Source organism: Sinocyclocheilus anshuiensis, unplaced genomic scaffold (genome assembly GCF_001515605.1).
Source record: "Sinocyclocheilus anshuiensis isolate Anshui unplaced genomic scaffold, SAMN03320099.WGS_v1.1 scaffold121, whole genome shotgun sequence".
In the NCBI taxonomy this organism is placed as follows: Eukaryota; Metazoa; Chordata; class Actinopteri; order Cypriniformes; family Cyprinidae; genus Sinocyclocheilus; species Sinocyclocheilus anshuiensis.
In genome coordinates, this window is record NW_015539856.1 from 74,807 (window position 1) to 92,353 (window position 17,547).

The 17,547-nt window shown below is 37.6% G+C and overlaps 1 protein-coding gene across 1 annotated transcript in view; it reads right to left on the reverse strand.

The window, feature by feature from the left end:
* The window catches only part of LOC107684820 (multidrug resistance-associated protein 5), a 54,013-nt gene that overhangs the window by 4,093 nt on the left and 32,373 nt on the right, over positions 1–17,547 (reverse strand). Inside the window, 11 exon segments of the mRNA XM_074186989.1 lie at positions 411–575; positions 2,222–2,335; positions 2,435–2,513; positions 4,423–4,582; positions 4,700–4,892; positions 11,560–11,649; positions 11,787–11,973; positions 12,917–13,045; positions 13,633–13,692; positions 14,135–14,228; positions 14,353–14,482. Coding sequence (XP_074043090.1) covers positions 411–575; positions 2,222–2,335; positions 2,435–2,513; positions 4,423–4,582; positions 4,700–4,892; positions 11,560–11,649; positions 11,787–11,973; positions 12,917–13,045; positions 13,633–13,692; positions 14,135–14,228; positions 14,353–14,482 — 1,401 coding nt within the window.

The following is a 17,547-nucleotide window of genomic DNA, read 5'->3' on the forward strand; positions in this document are numbered from 1 at the left end:
TATTGTCCTCTCATAACAAACCATACATCAATGGAAAGCTTCTTTATTCAGAATGGGAAGCTTATTATGATGTATAAATCAAAACTTGACACTTATGACTGGTTTTGTGGTCCAGGGTCACATATTATATTATGTGTGATTTTTAGTTCACAGCAGCGACAGAAATAACGTTCATTAATGTGTGATATTTGCCACCTTAAATTGATTTCTAGGGACATTTTTACATTTTTCACAGGTGTGTTTGTTTGTTTTTCAGAGCGAGTGATACAGTCTACTTGTCAGCTTCCGCACTGTTAAAACAACTATGATATTAGCTGACACATATCGCTCACCCCTGCTCATACAGTAGAGTGTGTCTAAACTCTGTATCATTGTCATTAAAACAGCAGCAGATGAAGGAGGAGACCCACCTGCCCTTGGTCCAGGACCATGATCCTGTCACAGTTCAGCACAGTGTTGAGGCGATGCGCGATCACGAGAGTGCTGCAGCCACTGAACGAGGAGCGAATGGTGTTCTGTATGAGGCGGTCTGTCTCTGTGTCAATAGCAGCTGTTGCCTCGTCTAACAGCAGGATCTGAAACACACGTCACAAGATCGCATGCAGCACATGAATCACAATACAAATCTGTTTAATGGACAGTTGTTGTTGTTTTTTTTTTTTAATTAACTTCTAGACCCCATGAAATGGTTTGAAGAGCACAGGTTTTTTTTCCTGACTTGACTAACTGACACTGTGGCAGGACACATTGAATGACTTGTCTCGTCATTTTTAGAATAGCCAATAGTCACGAAACATGATTTTTGATCAAGTAAATACAAAAACGATTCAGTAAAAAATTGTGTTTATTATTTAAACTGTAACATTGTCTAAATCAGTGGTTCTCAACCAGGGGACCTCAGCAGGATCTTACAATATAACAAAACAAGTATTAAAATAAGCTGAAACGACTAAAAATAAGATATTTCTTAATTCACCCCCTCAACAACTGTTTTGTTTGAAGAACCAGGATTCCCACTGTCCTGGAAAACCCGGAAATATGAGACAGTCTCATTTTAAAAGTGATTTCTACTTACTTTCTTTCTTTCTTTCTAAATAAATAAATAACAAATAAAAAAACCTTTAAAATCCTTAGGATTATTAATAATGAATACACATTTTTCTAGTCATGCCATGCTCTAAATTAGAGTAGAAACTGTGAGTAAAAATATTTTTAATATTTTTAAATCACAAATTAAATGTAAGAGTCATGTAAATTCATTGGCTAAAAAGAGTGGGATCCTTGAAAAATATTCAGCTCCTAAATCTTTTGGAATCCTGAAATGTGATGATTTTAATTAAAATAATTTTAATGGCTTATTTTAATGTACAGAGACTAGGAGTGGCCATAGTTGATAAAACACACCAAGGGTTGGGGGCCTTTTGATATTTTTGTGCAAAATGTGGGGCCTTGGAGTCAAAACACTGAGAACCACTGGTCTCAATTTTTCCCTGAAGAGCAATTATATATCTATGTGTCACTGACATAATTCATGTATTCTATTGTAAACTGTGCTGTACAGAACGTTACATCATGTCCCATTCACAAATCATTGCACATATTGTGCAAAGCGTCCCATGTTTACATTATCAACAAGTTAGAAAAAAAAGAAGAAAAGACTGGAATAACTTCACATTTGTGATTTTTCAATAGTCATTCACTGTCTGCCATGTGGTGGCAATGTTTCACCACTTTAACACAGCTGAGATTCACCAGTGCATCTCAACAGCAGGGGAATAACAATGATGAATGCAAATAACACTGCATCTAACCATATAATCAAATAGAGTCAAAGCAGCTAAATAAACTGGTTTATCCATTTTAAAGGTGGGAGATGAAAGCTGTAACTTTAGTTGTTGATATTTTGGCACAAATTCTCTTACTTGATAGAGGCTAGTCAAATTAGGCAGATGCCAACAATGTACACAAGTCAACATTTGAAGTGGATCGAAAACCTTTTTATCAAAGTTGTCCTAAAACCAAAATGCGCTCTTGTCCTAGGACTTTTTTGATCCACTTAAATTTTGACTACTGTAGTTCCTGGCCACAATATAGTTCCTGGTAGTATTAATATGTTTCAAGATTAAATTTTAAGGAGCGGTTTGTTTACTTTTGTAAGAACAGTGGGTTTAAATCCGGATGAGAAGCAGCGCTGGAGAGCGTATCTGAGCTCAACAGTTACCTTGCTGTGTCTGAGAAGAGCTCTGGTCACACACAGCAGCTGTCTCTCTCCCATTGAGAAGTTCTCTCCGTTATCCATCACCCATGAATGCAGTGAATTTGGCAGCTGGCTTACCTGAAAATAAATCAACATGTGACTAAAGCACAGCTACTCCAAAGCCAATACGAAGTCAGACTTTGGAAAATCATACCAAAACCTTCTGCTCTTACTCACCATGTCCTTAATGTGCGTTTTCTCCAGAGCTTCCCAGATCTGTGCATCTGTATATTGATCCCAAGGATCCAGATTTGATCTGTTGGTGATATAAGCAACTTAGTCAACATAATCTGACCCTAGTCTTACTGCGCACGATTCATCAAGTGGATGTTATTCTTGAGGAAAAAAATGTTTGTCTTTGCAATCTTCCATCAAAATGCAATAACTTGCTCAACTTTTGAAATGAAACTGCCGTTCAAAAGTTTGGGATTAGTAAGATTTTGAATGTTTTTTATAAAGAAGTCTCTTCTGCTAATTTATTTGATCAAATATACAGAAACAAACAGTAATACTGTGAAATATTATTACAATTTAAAATAAGTGTTTTCTATTTGAATATATTGTAAAATGTCATTTATTCCTGTGATCAAAGCTGTATTTTCAGCATCATTCCTCCAGTCTTCAGTGTCACATGATCTTCAGAAATCATTCTAATATGCTGATTTGCTGCTCAGTTATCATCAGTGTTGGAATCAGTTGTGCTGCTTAATCTTTTTTGGAACCTGTGATACTTTTTTCAGGATTCTTTGTTAAATAAAAAGTTAAAAAGAACAGCATTTATTCAAAATAGAAATCTTTTCTAACAATATAAGACTTTACTATCACGTTTTATCAATTTAACACATCCTTGCTGAATAAAAGCAATTTAAAAAAAAAAAAAAAAAAAGAAAAACGAATGGACGCCAAAGTACACGGACCCCTTAGACAGGGCATTTTGAATTTTTTCTTGAATGAAAATGAGGCTGTGAGGGATAAACCTAGTCTGTACGATGGCACACACTGTGTATAAAAGCCCTACATACTTTCCATAAGTCACAGCCAGCTCGCACCTGTTTTATTTTTGAATGCATTTACAGTTACATTAATTACAATAAATTACATTATGTAAGGAATAATTGATGACAGGCCGTTGAATTATTAGAAAATAAAGGCACACCCGAGGTGGTGACGCGGCCACTATGCCATTTTGCGGAAAAAACACTGAAATAATTTGTTGTTTTTATCTTGTTGTTTTCTATATTTATTTGCTTGGTCAGATTCGTTGAGGGTTTTGGTTCTTTTGCTGTTGTAGGCTGTAAGGATCTTTGAAATAACTGAAATTGTTTGGCCAAGTGATATGAACATGTAATGTGGTCAAGACCTGCCTGGAACTACTTAGTTTCCCTGAAAATAATTGCACACCTTAGAAAGTTCGTCAGCCATTCAGATTCAAACATTCAACAGCTCCGTAGTATAATATTATTTATTTGAAGATTAATTGAAAATGATTCAAAATAATTGTTATATTCACTTACTTCTACTCATTCATTAAAGGCATGCTGTAATTATTTTGAAGCAGATTTTTACTGTATTTTACATTAAACAGTTTCTGATGAAGAAACGAACTCATCTACATCTTGGCTGGCCTGAGGGTGAGTACATTTTAAGCAAATTAAAAAAAAAAAAAAAAAAAGAGAAAGAAAACATGTACTGACCTCAAACCTTTGACCGGTCATGTATAGTGTTACAAAGGATTTCTATTTTGAATAAATGCTGTTCTTGAACTTTTTATTTATCAAGGAATCCTGAAAAAAAGTATCACAGGTTCTAAAAAAAACTTAAGCAGCAAAAACTGTTTTCAACATTGATAATAAATCAGCATATTAGAATGATTTCTGAAGGATCACGTGACACTGAAGACTGGAGTCATGATGCTGAAAATTCTGATTTGCATCACAGGAATCAATTACATTTTAAACTTTTGAACAACAGTTTATATAATGCCCACTTTTCTCAATCCAATAGATTCTAGATGGATAAAATGTCTAGTTCTACTTTTGTTTCTTGTTGAATATCCTGTTTCACATTGAAGTACTGTATGTGACATTGTGTGACAAAGTGAAATGGGTTGCATCATTTTGACTTCATGACTTCAGGAACAATAGGTAAAGTGACGTGGACCGTACCTGACAGTACCAATGAAAAGAACCGGCTCTTGGGGGATGACTGACAGCTTGCTCCTCAAGTCCTCCAGACCAATGTGAGCGATGTTGACACCATCAATGATGATTGATCCTCGGCTGAGCTCTGCTAGTCTGAAGAGTGCGATGCCCAGTGAAGATTTCCCTGAAGAAACAGCCCACCTGTGTCACAATCTATTTCCTCCACCAGTAATACGACCCGCAGTAGAGACGAACACAAACGACATCTGAGAGGATAAAAAAGCCAAGTAGACAGGCGTACCTGAGCCCGTTCTGCCAACTATCCCTACGGTCTCCTCTGGAAGTACACTAAAGGAGAGATTCTTCAGAACCAGAGGAAGGTCATCCCGATATCGCATTTCCACATTCTGGAAGGTGATTCGTCCTTCTTCTGGCCAGCTGGAAGCAGGAGCGGAGGAGCCGCAGATCTGTCGAGGACCTTCGCTTTCCAGGTTCTGAGTGAATAATGATTATCTGCATTATTTTTCATGTAGGAGCAGGTGTGGCTATTAGTAACTTGAATGTGTGAGGCTTCTGGTGTCAATCACTTCCAGTTATTTTAGCTGTACAAAATAGTCTGTTATACTGCTTGATATTAAAACCATTTGTTTTCATATTATTTCAATGTATAAATATAAACACACTGGCTTGTAGTAGGTATGTGCGAGAATAGTCGACTAGACGATACTGCTGCTGCTAGTCAACATTGGAAATACTAGTCGTTTTTTTGCACCAATTTGTTTTGATGTTTATTTGTTCGAAGGCTTGTTATATACTACCAGTTATGCAGGCCAACACTTGTTATAATTTGTTTACCAGTTTAGGGGAAGCATTATAAAAAAAAAATTAACTTGATGACAACAATAGTTGCTATATCAAGTTCAAGTTCATTTTATCTGTATAGCACATTTACAACAGCCACCAGGCTGACCAAAGTGCTTTACAGAAGAGCAAGATTATACCACATACACAGAAAACAGGACTACCAACAAAGCCTGGTCACAGGATCGCAGGCTTCTAGATGGAGTGTAGAGATGAAGAAGTTCAGAGAGGTAGACAGGAGCTAGGTTATATAGGGATTTATATACAAAGAGTACAATTTTAAAGTCTATTCTCTGACAAACCGGCAACCAGTGTAGAGAACTAAGAATTGGGAGTGATGTGTTCATGTTTACGACACTTTAAAAGAAGTCTGGCCGCAGCGTTTTAGACGAGCTGAAGACGCGCAATTTGAGACTTTAGATGTACCGCAATATAAAGAATTGCAGTAATCTAGACGAGATGTAACAAACGCATGAACAGCCACTTCTCCAGTTTTAGGAGTGAGAAAGTTTTTAATTTTAGACAGTAAACGAAGCTGATATAAACTGGATCCGATAACAGAAGAGATATGTTTATCAAATTTTAAATACTGGTCAACAAGAACACCTAGGTTCCGCACCCGTGAGGATCTAAAAACGGATAAGCTTTCTAACTCAGGGCTTATACACTGAGAGTTCTCATTTGGACCGAAAACAATTACCTCGGCCTTGTCTTCATTTAGGAAGAGGAAATTTTGGGCTAGCCATGATTTAACCTCCTCTAAACATTGCAGAAGAGAAGTAATAGCAGTGGAATTGTTTCTTTTGATTGGTAGATAGATTTGAGTATCACCTGTGTAGAAATGAAAAGATGCACCATGTTTTCTTAGAATAGAGCCCAGAGGTAGCATGTAAAGAGAAAATAGAGAGGGAGCTAAAATAGAGCCTTGTGGAACGCCACAGGTCAGAGGTGTAGAGGAAGAGGTAAAATTACCCAGCTTCACTAAAAACTTTCTGTCAGACAGGCATGACTGAAACCATTTCAGAACGTTTGCTTTTAGACCTACCCAAGACTCTAATCTAGATAATAGTGAGGAGTGGTCTATGGTATCAAAAGCGGCCGATAAATCTAAAAGAATGAGAACCACAGAGTCTCCGGAATCAGTAAATATCATTTAACACTCAAAAGGGCAGACTCAGTGCTGTGAGCAGACTTAAAATCAGATTGAAAAACCTCATAAATACAATTACTTGTCAGAAAACGTTGAAGTTGATTCAGCACAATTTTCTCCAAAACTTCTGAAATGAAAGGTAAGACAGAAATTGGCCGAATTTTCTTTTTATCAAAATCCTTACGAATAAAATACCTGTAAATAATGTATAGTTGCCAGTACACATCAAGCTTTTCTTCCGATTTGTCATATTTAGTTAATTTACATACATGAGAAATGTGATCAAACAGCAAAGGTAAAGCTTCTCCAAAGTCCGATTTGGTGAACTGATTCAACTAGTTCACTAAAAAGAACCAGTTCAAAAGAATGATTCGTTCGTGAACCGAACATCACTCCAGACTGTTTGTCTGAGGCTCTGGATTATAGGTAATAATGTTGTAAATAATGTTTCTTGCACAGACCGATCCTTTCGCTTCATAAGACCTCGATATATCATCAGGAGCCACAGGTATTAATTTTGTGCTCCTTGATATGCTTATTTTCAAAAAGGGGCAGCTGCTGACTTGACTATGAATCACCAAGGACCACGGTTTCAGCTAAAAATCTTCTTTACTGTTCTACCTACATTTACATCTTGGATGGCCAGAGGGTGAGTAAATTAACAGCAAATTTTCATTTTTGGGTGAACTATCCCTTTAAGAGTGTACAATGATCATAATGCAAGGCAAGCATGTCGACTGTAGGCTATATGACTTATTTTTTTAGCGGTATTCACTATGGGATTTTACTGTTTGATTCACAGAGTAAGCAAGCTGTTTTCAAATGGATCAAACAGTTTACTGCACTTTTTTATTCTTACAGTTACTTACCTATAGCAGCTTACTTTTGCATTGCAAAATAAGCTGAATACTTTGTACCTCAGAACTCAGCGAGACCATTATTGGCTTCATTAATCACTGTAAAATGCTCTCTGCATTTCTCTGTCTCGGCAGCTAAGACAGCTGTACTGCTCTGCTTTGATAAGAGCCTCCTGAAACAAGCTGTGTCATACGCTATGATGTTCTGTCTGGCAAAAAACGCATCCCATGAAGCCTGCTGAGTGGGATGTAGCAGGCTCACTATGCAGCGTGCTGACCGCTGGGCTCAGCCACCTGTGTAAAGCAAAGATCTAGTGTCTTTTGTGCGCTGTGTCAATTGAATAACAAACGGTCCGTCCCTTTCTATTTGTCATTGACACAACCAGCACGCATGTGTCACAGGAGCTTCTACCTTTATGTAATGATTGATCCTCTCCACTGATGTAAAACGGGCTTCGGTTTCAGAAAGCAGCCTCACGGTGAACTGAAACAGGCCGGTTAGCTGGATGTGGGAAGGGAAAGAAAACGAGGAGTGAATAATAACTGTGCAATAGTAAGCAATGCAAATTAATGACGGCACAGTAACGGTCCTGCCCTACAAGCGTCCCCATTCATATACAGTGTGTGAGAGCGGCGCACCTGTACGGCGTAGGAGATGGCCAGACCGGCGTAGGCAGGAGGAATGCGGCCGTGCATGAAGACGATGAGGAGGGCGACGGTGGTGATGAGAGAAATGCTGATGAGGTCCAGACGCACAGCCAGCCAGCGCATAGCACAGCTGAACAGATAGTGACACGCTTGATTTGTGTCAAGCAAGGCTTGATTCCTGGTGGAATATAACCAATATTTAGCCTTATTTAAGTCCTTACTTTGTAAGTTTATTCATAATCTAAACATTGCAGAAGAGAAGTAATAGCAGTGGAATTGTTTCTTTTGATTGGTAGATAGATTTGAGTATCACCTGTGTAGAAATGAAAAGATGCACCATGTTTTCTTAGAATAGAGCCCAGAGGTAGCATGTAAAGAGAAAATAGAGAGGGAGCTAAAATAGAGCCTTGTGGAACGCCACAGGTCAGAGGTGTAGAGGAAGAGGTAAAATTACCCAGCTTCACTAAAAACTTTCTGTCAGACAGGTATGACTGAAACCAATTAAGAACAGTAGCTTTTAGACCCACCCAGGACTCTAGTCTGGATAATAGTGTGGAGTGGTCTACTGTATCAAAAGCGGCAGATAAATCTAAAAGAATAAGAACCACAGAGTCACAAGAATCGACTAGAATACCTAGGTTCCGCACCCGCGAGGATCTAAAAATGGATAAACTTTCTAACTCAGGGCTTATACACTGAGAGTTATCATTTGGACCGAAAACAATTACCTCGGTCTTGTCTTCATTTAGGAAGAGGAAATTTTGGGCTAGCCATGATTTAACCTCCTCTAAACATTTCAGAAGAGAAGTAATCGCAGTGGAATTGTTTTTCTTGATTGGTAAATAGATTTGAGTGTCATCTGCGTAGAAATGAAAAGACACACCATGTTTTCGTAGAATAGAGCCCAGAGGTAACATGTAAAGAGAGAATAGAGAGGGAGCTAAAATAGAGCCTTGTGGAAGGCCACAGGTCAGAGGAGCAGGGGAAGAGGAAAAATTACCCAACTTCACTAAAAACTTTCTGTCAGACAGGTATGACTGAAACCATTTCAGAACGTTTGCTTTTAGACCTACCCAAGACTCTAATCTAGATAATAGTGAGGAGTGGTCTATGGTATCAAAAGCGGCCGATAAATCTAAAAGAATGAGAACCACAGAGTCTCCGGAATCAGTAAATATCATTTAACACTCAAAAGGGCAGACTCAGTGCTGTGAGCAGACTTAAAATCAGATTGAAAAACCTCATAAATACAATTACTTGTCAGAAAACGTTGAAGTTGATTCAGCACAATTTTCTCCAAAACTTTTGAAATGAAAGGACAGAAATTAGCCAAAAAAAACACACCCCTAAATAATCCTAATCATTGCGTATCATATATAATGCACACCAAAGTCAATTTCTGCGTATAAATAGAACGCCAAATAGAAACAGAAACTTGTGGTATTGGTACGCACTTTCATAATTTACGATATAAAGCTGCATAGATTTTTATTTTAAGACAATCATATGCTCTCGCCCACGGGCCTTGAGTTTGACACATGTGCAATAATAGCATAACTGGGGTGGGGGGGAATAGAAGATTGGCCTCCAGACATAAGCTTTGATAAACAGGTTTGTCAGGGAGCCTTTTTCATTTCCATAGAAATCTAGTGTCTAAGAGCTGAGCAATTCATCAGATTTCTCTGCAGATTTCTTAGGACAGTCTTACTGAATCAATACAGGAACTAAATTATATTTTATCTCCAGGAGAGGAAGCTATCTATCTATCTATCTATCTATCTATCTATCTATCATCTATCTATCTATCCTCCACCTAGGATCCCTCACATTGTCACTCTGCCATGACTGGCAAGAACCAGGCCTGCTGCATCTTTATATCCAAAACCTGTCAACACAAATAAGCAAACCTATGACTGTATTCAGAACATAAATACACTTCTCAGCCATAAACTGGATAGGCCTTTTGCTTTGTTGATGAACTCCAGACAGTGTGATGTAAAATCAATATTATGTGGAGAATAAAAGCTGACAGTCAGTTATATTTGCTAATAGTTGTCAACACAGTCGTTTTCAAGGCATATCAAACATGAAATGTGGTTGAAAACCATGAACTATTCACCTGTTATGAGAGTTAAAATGTCATGTTTATGCATCTGTGATGGGGTAGCAAAGACAGCCATATTTGTTAACCAATACAGTAGCTTCATACATGTGAATCGTTTTATTTACACTTGGTGCTTGAAGTCCCTGCCTCCTCCCCTTTTTTGCTTATTTTCTTCTCTCTCTCTCTCTCTCTCTCGAGTGGTCTATGGTATCAAAAGCGGCCGATAAATCTAAAAGAATGAGAACCACAGAGTCTCCGGAATCAGTAAATATCATTTAACACTCAAAAGGGCAGACTCAGTGCTGTGAGCAGACTTAAAACCAGATTGAAAAACCTCATAAATACAATTACTTGTCAGAAAACGTTGAAGTTGATTCAGCACAATTTTCTCCAAAACTTCTGAAATGAAAGGTAAGACAGAAATTGGCCGAATTTTCTTTTTATCAAAATCCTTACGAATAAAATACCTGTAAATAATGTATAGTTGCCAGTACACATCAAGCTTTTCTTCCGATTTGTCATATTTAGTTAATTTACATACATGAGAAATGTGATCAAACAGCAAAGGTAAAGCTTCTCCAAAGTCCGATTTGGTGAACTGATTCAACTAGTTCACTAAAAAGAACCAGTTCAAAAGAATGATTCGTTCGTGAACCGAACATCACTCCAGACTGTTTGTCTGAGGCTCTGGATTATAGGTAATAATGTTGTAAATAATGTTTCTTGCACAGACCGATCCTTTCGCTTCATAAGACCTCGATATATCATCAGGAGCCACAGGTATTAATTTTGTGCTCCTTGATATGCTTATTTTCAAAAAGGGGCAGCTGCTGACTTGACTATGAATCACCAAGGACCACGGTTTCAGCTAAAAATCTTCTTTACTGTTCTACCTACATTTACATCTTGGATGGCCAGAGGGTGAGTAAATTAACAGCAAATTTTCATTTTTGGGTGAACTATCCCTTTAAGAGTGTACAATGATCATAATGCAAGGCAAGCATGTCGACTGTAGGCTATATGACTTATTTTTTTAGCGGTATTCACTATGGGATTTTACTGTTTGATTCACAGAGTAAGCAAGCTGTTTTCAAATGGATCAAACAGTTTACTGCACTTTTTTATTCTTACAGTTACTTACCTATAGCAGCTTACTTTTGCATTGCAAAATAAGCTGAATACTTTGTACCTCAGAACTCAGCGAGACCATTATTGGCTTCATTAATCACTGTAAAATGCTCTCTGCATTTCTCTGTCTCGGCAGCTAAGACAGCTGTACTGCTCTGCTTTGATAAGAGCCTCCTGAAACAAGCTGTGTCATACGCTATGATGTTCTGTCTGGCAAAAAACGCATCCCATGAAGCCTGCTGAGTGGGATGTAGCAGGCTCACTATGCAGCGTGCTGACCGCTGGGCTCAGCCACCTGTGTAAAGCAAAGATCTAGTGTCTTTTGTGCGCTGTGTCAATTGAATAACAAACGGTCCGTCCCTTTCTATTTGTCATTGACACAACCAGCACGCATGTGTCACAGGAGCTTCTACCTTTATGTAATGATTGATCCTCTCCACTGATGTAAAACGGGCTTCGGTTTCAGAAAGCAGCCTCACGGTGAACTGAAACAGGCCGGTTAGCTGGATGTGGGAAGGGAAAGAAAACGAGGAGTGAATAATAACTGTGCAATAGTAAGCAATGCAAATTAATGACGGCACAGTAACGGTCCTGCCCTACAAGCGTCCCCATTCATATACAGTGTGTGAGAGCGGCGCACCTGTACGGCGTAGGAGATGGCCAGACCGGCGTAGGCAGGAGGAATGCGGCCGTGCATGAAGACGATGAGGAGGGCGACGGTGGTGATGAGAGAAATGCTGATGAGGTCCAGACGCACAGCCAGCCAGCGCATAGCACAGCTGAACAGATAGTGACACGCTTGATTTGTGTCAAGCAAGGCTTGATTCCTGGTGGAATATAACCAATATTTAGCCTTATTTAAGTCCTTACTTTGTAAGTTTATTCATAACATACTTTTAATCTTCTATACACACACACACACACATACAGATAGATAGATAGATAGATAGATAGATAGATAGATGTCTCTTCTGCTCACCAAGGCTGCATTTATTTGATAAAAAAACAGTAATATTGTGAAATATAATTGCAATTTAAAATACCTGTTTTCTATTGTAATATTTTGTAAAATGTAATTTATTGCTGTGATCAAAGCTGTATTTTCAGCATCATTACTCCAGTCTTCAGTGTCACATGATCTTCAGAAATCATTCTAATATGCTGATTTGCTGCTCAAGAAACATTTCTGATTATTAATGTTGAAATCTTTTAACATTAGAAATGACATTACTGTGACTTCTGATCAATATAATGTGTCCTTGTTGAATAAAACTATTAATTCATTTTAAAAATCTTACCGACCCCAAACTTATGAATGGTAGAATATGTATGTATGTATTGATTATACTTACAGTACGTAATTGTAATCTTAGTCACAAAACAAAAAATCTATCTATCTATCTATCTATCTATCTATCTATCTATCTATCTATCTATATTAAAATATAAGTATTTAATGCATTATCAAAGTAATTCTTAATTATATTTATTATTAGTTTTTATTTAAAATTGAAACCTCTTAGTGTGATTTTTTCTTGAAAAGTGTGTATAATAAAATTTCTTTAAAATAAAAGTCACTAGGTTCTGTGTTTTTCATGATTTTCTGATGCAGTGCCCTTTGTGAGTGTGGCATCTATGTACTGTTTGAACTTTGTGCAAACTTTCACAGGCCACGGTACAAGCAGACCTCAAGTAAATTTTCACTGCAGTGTTTGTTTCAGAGAAAAGTTCTGCAAAGTCATGGAGGGCATTCTGCTGTGTGAATATTACCTGTGTATGAAGTCAGCACCCCTGCCGTAAGCATAGATAGTGGACAGGCCTTGCAGACTGCTGGTGATATGAGAGGTGAAAGGGGATTGGCTGATATTTTCCAGGCGCTTCAGCTCACGAATGAGAACCCTTTGGGTAAAAAGGACAATCAGAAAAGTATATTTATATATTTTTCTGTCCCTGAAAAAAGTCAGCCAGTCTTAGAATATGAGTTTTGATCAAAGCTCTGGCTCATCTCATCTGCTTATCTGTGTGGCTCACAGAGCTGCCTGTGATGTGACAGGTTAGTGGCTTATGAGATGGAGGCCCACAGGGGACAATAACGGTGAGACTGAGGGGATCTTCCTGGCTGAGCTGCAGTCATTTCTGGCTTCTGAACTGATTTATATGGTAATACATAGAAAAAAAATTATACATTTTAATTAAACAATTATATTAGACATAAAGAATAGAGAAATAGTTTCTTATCTTTGTTATCTATTTGTGAAATATTTTCCTTGAAAAGTGTGTGTTTTAAAGTTTCTTTAAGATAAAAGCCACAAGGTTTGATATTTTTCATGGTTTTCCGATGCAATGACATACTGTTTGAACTTTGTGCAAACTGTTAGAACACATATTAGTCGATGAATCAGCCTGACCTACATATATTTGGTTCTACTTTATACAATGACACAGCTCAGCTATCTGTTTGACCCAATAAATCTGTAAGACCAAACCTGGAGATGCGGTTGACGATGAAGAGGAACGCCCCTAAAGGAATGATGGAGAACAGGAACCAGGGAACCTGGCTGAGCTGCAGTCATTTCTGGCTTCTGAACTGATTTATATGGGGCTTTATGGGGCCTGTCACACGTCAGCGCTAACGCAGGCAGGACAGCAGAGCCAGGCCATTACTGATGAGCAATCAGCCTGATTTCAGCTTGTAAGTGCATATATGAAAAAGGCATTACATGTGAATAATGTTGTTAATGATTCATACTTTTCTTAAAAAGAGGGCAAGCGAAGGAGGACAGTCATGCCCTTGACATGCTTTCTCTAAGACAGATGCTATGAAAATATATTTATAAGGGTGGTTCTTTTGTCTTTTTAGACATATTTAAAAACAATATTAAAGAAAAAAAAAAGAAATACTGTATATATATATAGAAAGAAGCCTCTTCTGCTCACCAAGACTGCATTTATTTGATAAAAAAAACAGTAATATTGTGAAATATGAACCAGGGAAACACAGCACCCACCATTCCCAGGCAGAACAGCACTAATGTCACATTCTGCAGCAGCATTTCGGCTTGCATCGCCAGAAGCACGTCAACTACGCACAGAGGAAGAACAGAGAGCGAACGTGTGAGAGAGCGAGACATCAAAACGCTTCGAGACGCCCCCGTCATCCTGCATGTCAAAGGATTTGTGAAGAAAGATAGAGAGAGGTTCCTCACCCTCATCCATGTCCCTGGAGAATCGGTTGAGAATGCGTCCCAGGGGTGTTGTGTCGAAAAAGCGCATGGGGCTCAGAAGTAGAGTCTTAAATAGTTTATCATGCAGAACCGAGGCTGCCCGCACAGTGCACTGCAAAAACAACACAACAACACACACAACAGTGTTAATAATGCATGCACCCAGACGCAACCAAAATGCTAATAAATGGGCCGGTGATTAAAAAAACCCCTACAAAATTCTTTAGTTAAGGTCCATAAAGCAAACAAACAAGTCAGGGATGCACACAAACATTTAAACAGCCATAATAGCTAGATTTATATGGAGAAAACCTTGGCAAGCATACAGGAATGCTTCTGCTCTGTGAGGCCCAGCCTGAGACGTCACACACATCCTCAGGAAAAAAGGTGAATTTCCTACTTTGATAACAGATATTCACTGGAATAAAGACTTTGCATGGCCCCTTTCAGAATAGCAAAACAGCTTCAACACTGTTCACTGTTGTTCCCTCTTGATACATCTGGTTAGAAACAATAGATGATTTTAATTAAAAGGCCAGAGACCACTTTACCAGCTTTTTTTGGTGCAAATGAAAGTTATTTAAACATACAACATATTTAATATCAGCGTTGGGGAAAATTACTTTTAAAAGTAATGCATTACAATATTGCGTTACTCCCTTTAAAAAGAAACTAATTGTGTTACTTAGTTACTTTTGCATTGCATTACTTTTTCTCATCTGGTCTGGGCTTGCTTGTTTGTCTTTAATATAAAAAAGTTATATTTTTGGCAAATGTAAAAGACCTTTCACACCAAAAGTGAAATGAATAAGCCTCAGGCTGAAGAAATTAAATACATAAAGGATTTATTTTACATTTACTTGTATTTATGTTTACCTGTATGCATTTACAGTAGCTAAAGCCAAAGCACCTTACATTAGAGGAGCATTAGTAATTTGTCACAAAGCCAACAATATTTGCGGCACACAATGTCATGTTTATAAGAAAGCTGGTTTAGGAACTAGACAGAACAGAGGAGAAATGGAGAAAAAAGAAAGAAAATGATTTTTTTTGTGTGTGCAAGTATATTGGTTGTTTGAGGCCAGTAAGATTTTTTTCCCCCTAAGAAATTAATACTTTAATTCAGTGAGGATGTAGTAAATTCAGAAGTGACAGGTAATACACTGATAACATTACAAAAGATTTCAATTTTAAATAAATGCTGTTCTTTTGAACGTTCTATTCTTGAAAGAATCCTGAAAAATAAAGTAGCATCACTACTGTTTTCAACATTTTAATAACCAGAAATGTTTCTTGAGCAGCAAATCAGCATATTAGAATGATTTCTGAAGTATCATGTGACACTGAAGACTGGAGAAATAATGATGAAAATTAAATTTTGATGACAGCAATAAATTACATTTTAAACTATATTAAAATTGAAAACAGTTATTTTAAATTGTAATAATATTTTGCAATATTACTGTCATTTTAATCAAATAAATGAGGCATTATAAGACTTCTTTTTATTAAATTAAGACATGAATGATACATTGTGTATCTAATACATTAAATCTATAAACAAAAAAAACAAGACATTTATAAATAAATTCATTTAGTCATTTTAAGTCACGCAGGGAAAATAAAGTGGCTGGGATTGCTGTGCAGTGCATCAGAAACAGAAAACAGTCATTGTGAACAGACAAAAAGAGCACTTCTAATGTAGACAGCTTCGTTAATTATGATGAAAGTGATCTAATTTTGGCCTAATGCACAGACCGTACCAGCGTAGACAACATAATGTCACTTTAGCACTTTACACAACTAACACACGAGGCGTAGTAAATGCATGGACGTCATCACTGCAGCACATATAAACACACGGTTACACAAGTACAAATATTCTCAAACACATGTCAGGAGACCACTGAGAATATGCCAGACATGCCTTCATAATAAAACTCCTCATGGGAAAAAATTGTTACCATTTGGATTTGATGCTTTCTGGCACAAGGGAACAAATTCGTTCCATTAACAGAATATGTAAAGTTCCCAAATTTGCAATCTTACCTCTGGGTAAAAAGAGATTAGCCATCATCGAGGAATTAGTGAATACAAGTGGCACACAATTACACAGACACATAACCTCTCTAATGTGCTGTCGGCTCTGCTTAATGGAGAAGAGGGCACGGGGTCCTGAGGGGACACATATACTCAACCCCTCCAGCTCAAAGTCAAGACACTGGACAGATAAATGGATTTAGCCTGCAGGCAATTTCAATTAAAGAGAGAGAAAAGCAGACACTTGGCAATGTCATGGATTGCAGAGCAAGGATTTGGTGTGGAAATGAAACAGAAACTATGGAAAGTACACTGTTCTAGATTTTTCACTTCACAATTATTCTGGCCAAAAGAATTCTCAGTAACAATATATCACGAAATCTATAGAAGTCATGGAAAATAATAATAATAATGAAACAATCAAATTCTTCTTTATTTTAACAAACAAAACAAAACAAAGTTTGCAAATTAATAAAATAACGTTATACAGACACTTCATATGTGATGGTATTTCATGATTTGTTTATTGCATTTACTATATTATACTTTCAATAAAACATTTGCATTGGGTGTGTAAAAGCTGTTTTATAAACATTTTCGGCCTGAGTTTTTGTTGCATTTACAGTTTTGACGAGCAGGCATCATCAATGTGCGATGTTTGGAGCGCTTCGAAATAGTAAATAATTTTGCGAAGCAATTGGTTCAGTTGATTCAAAGCCTCAAAAAGGTTTGTTTCTCCCAACACTGCTTAGTACAGCGTCAAAGTACAACAACATATCAGAAAAACGACATATTTTTACTCCAAATGTGTGTTAATCTAGTTTTTTTAAAATTAGGGCTGCACGATTAATCGCATGCGATATTTAACGCGCATCTTATCAGTAAAGCCGGTTCTGTAATCAGCGGTAAATCTCCATCACGTGCGTGCTTTCACATTGAGCAGCATTAACTACACAGAGCCGTTGTTCACTGACGAGCTGCGCAAAACCACGTTCATATTCGCGCGATTTTTTCGCAGCTTGTTGGTGAACAACGGCTCTGTGTAGTTAATGCTGCTCAATGTGAAAGCACGCACGTGATGGAGATTTACCGCTGATTACAGAACCGGCTTTACTGATAAGATGCGCGTTAAATATC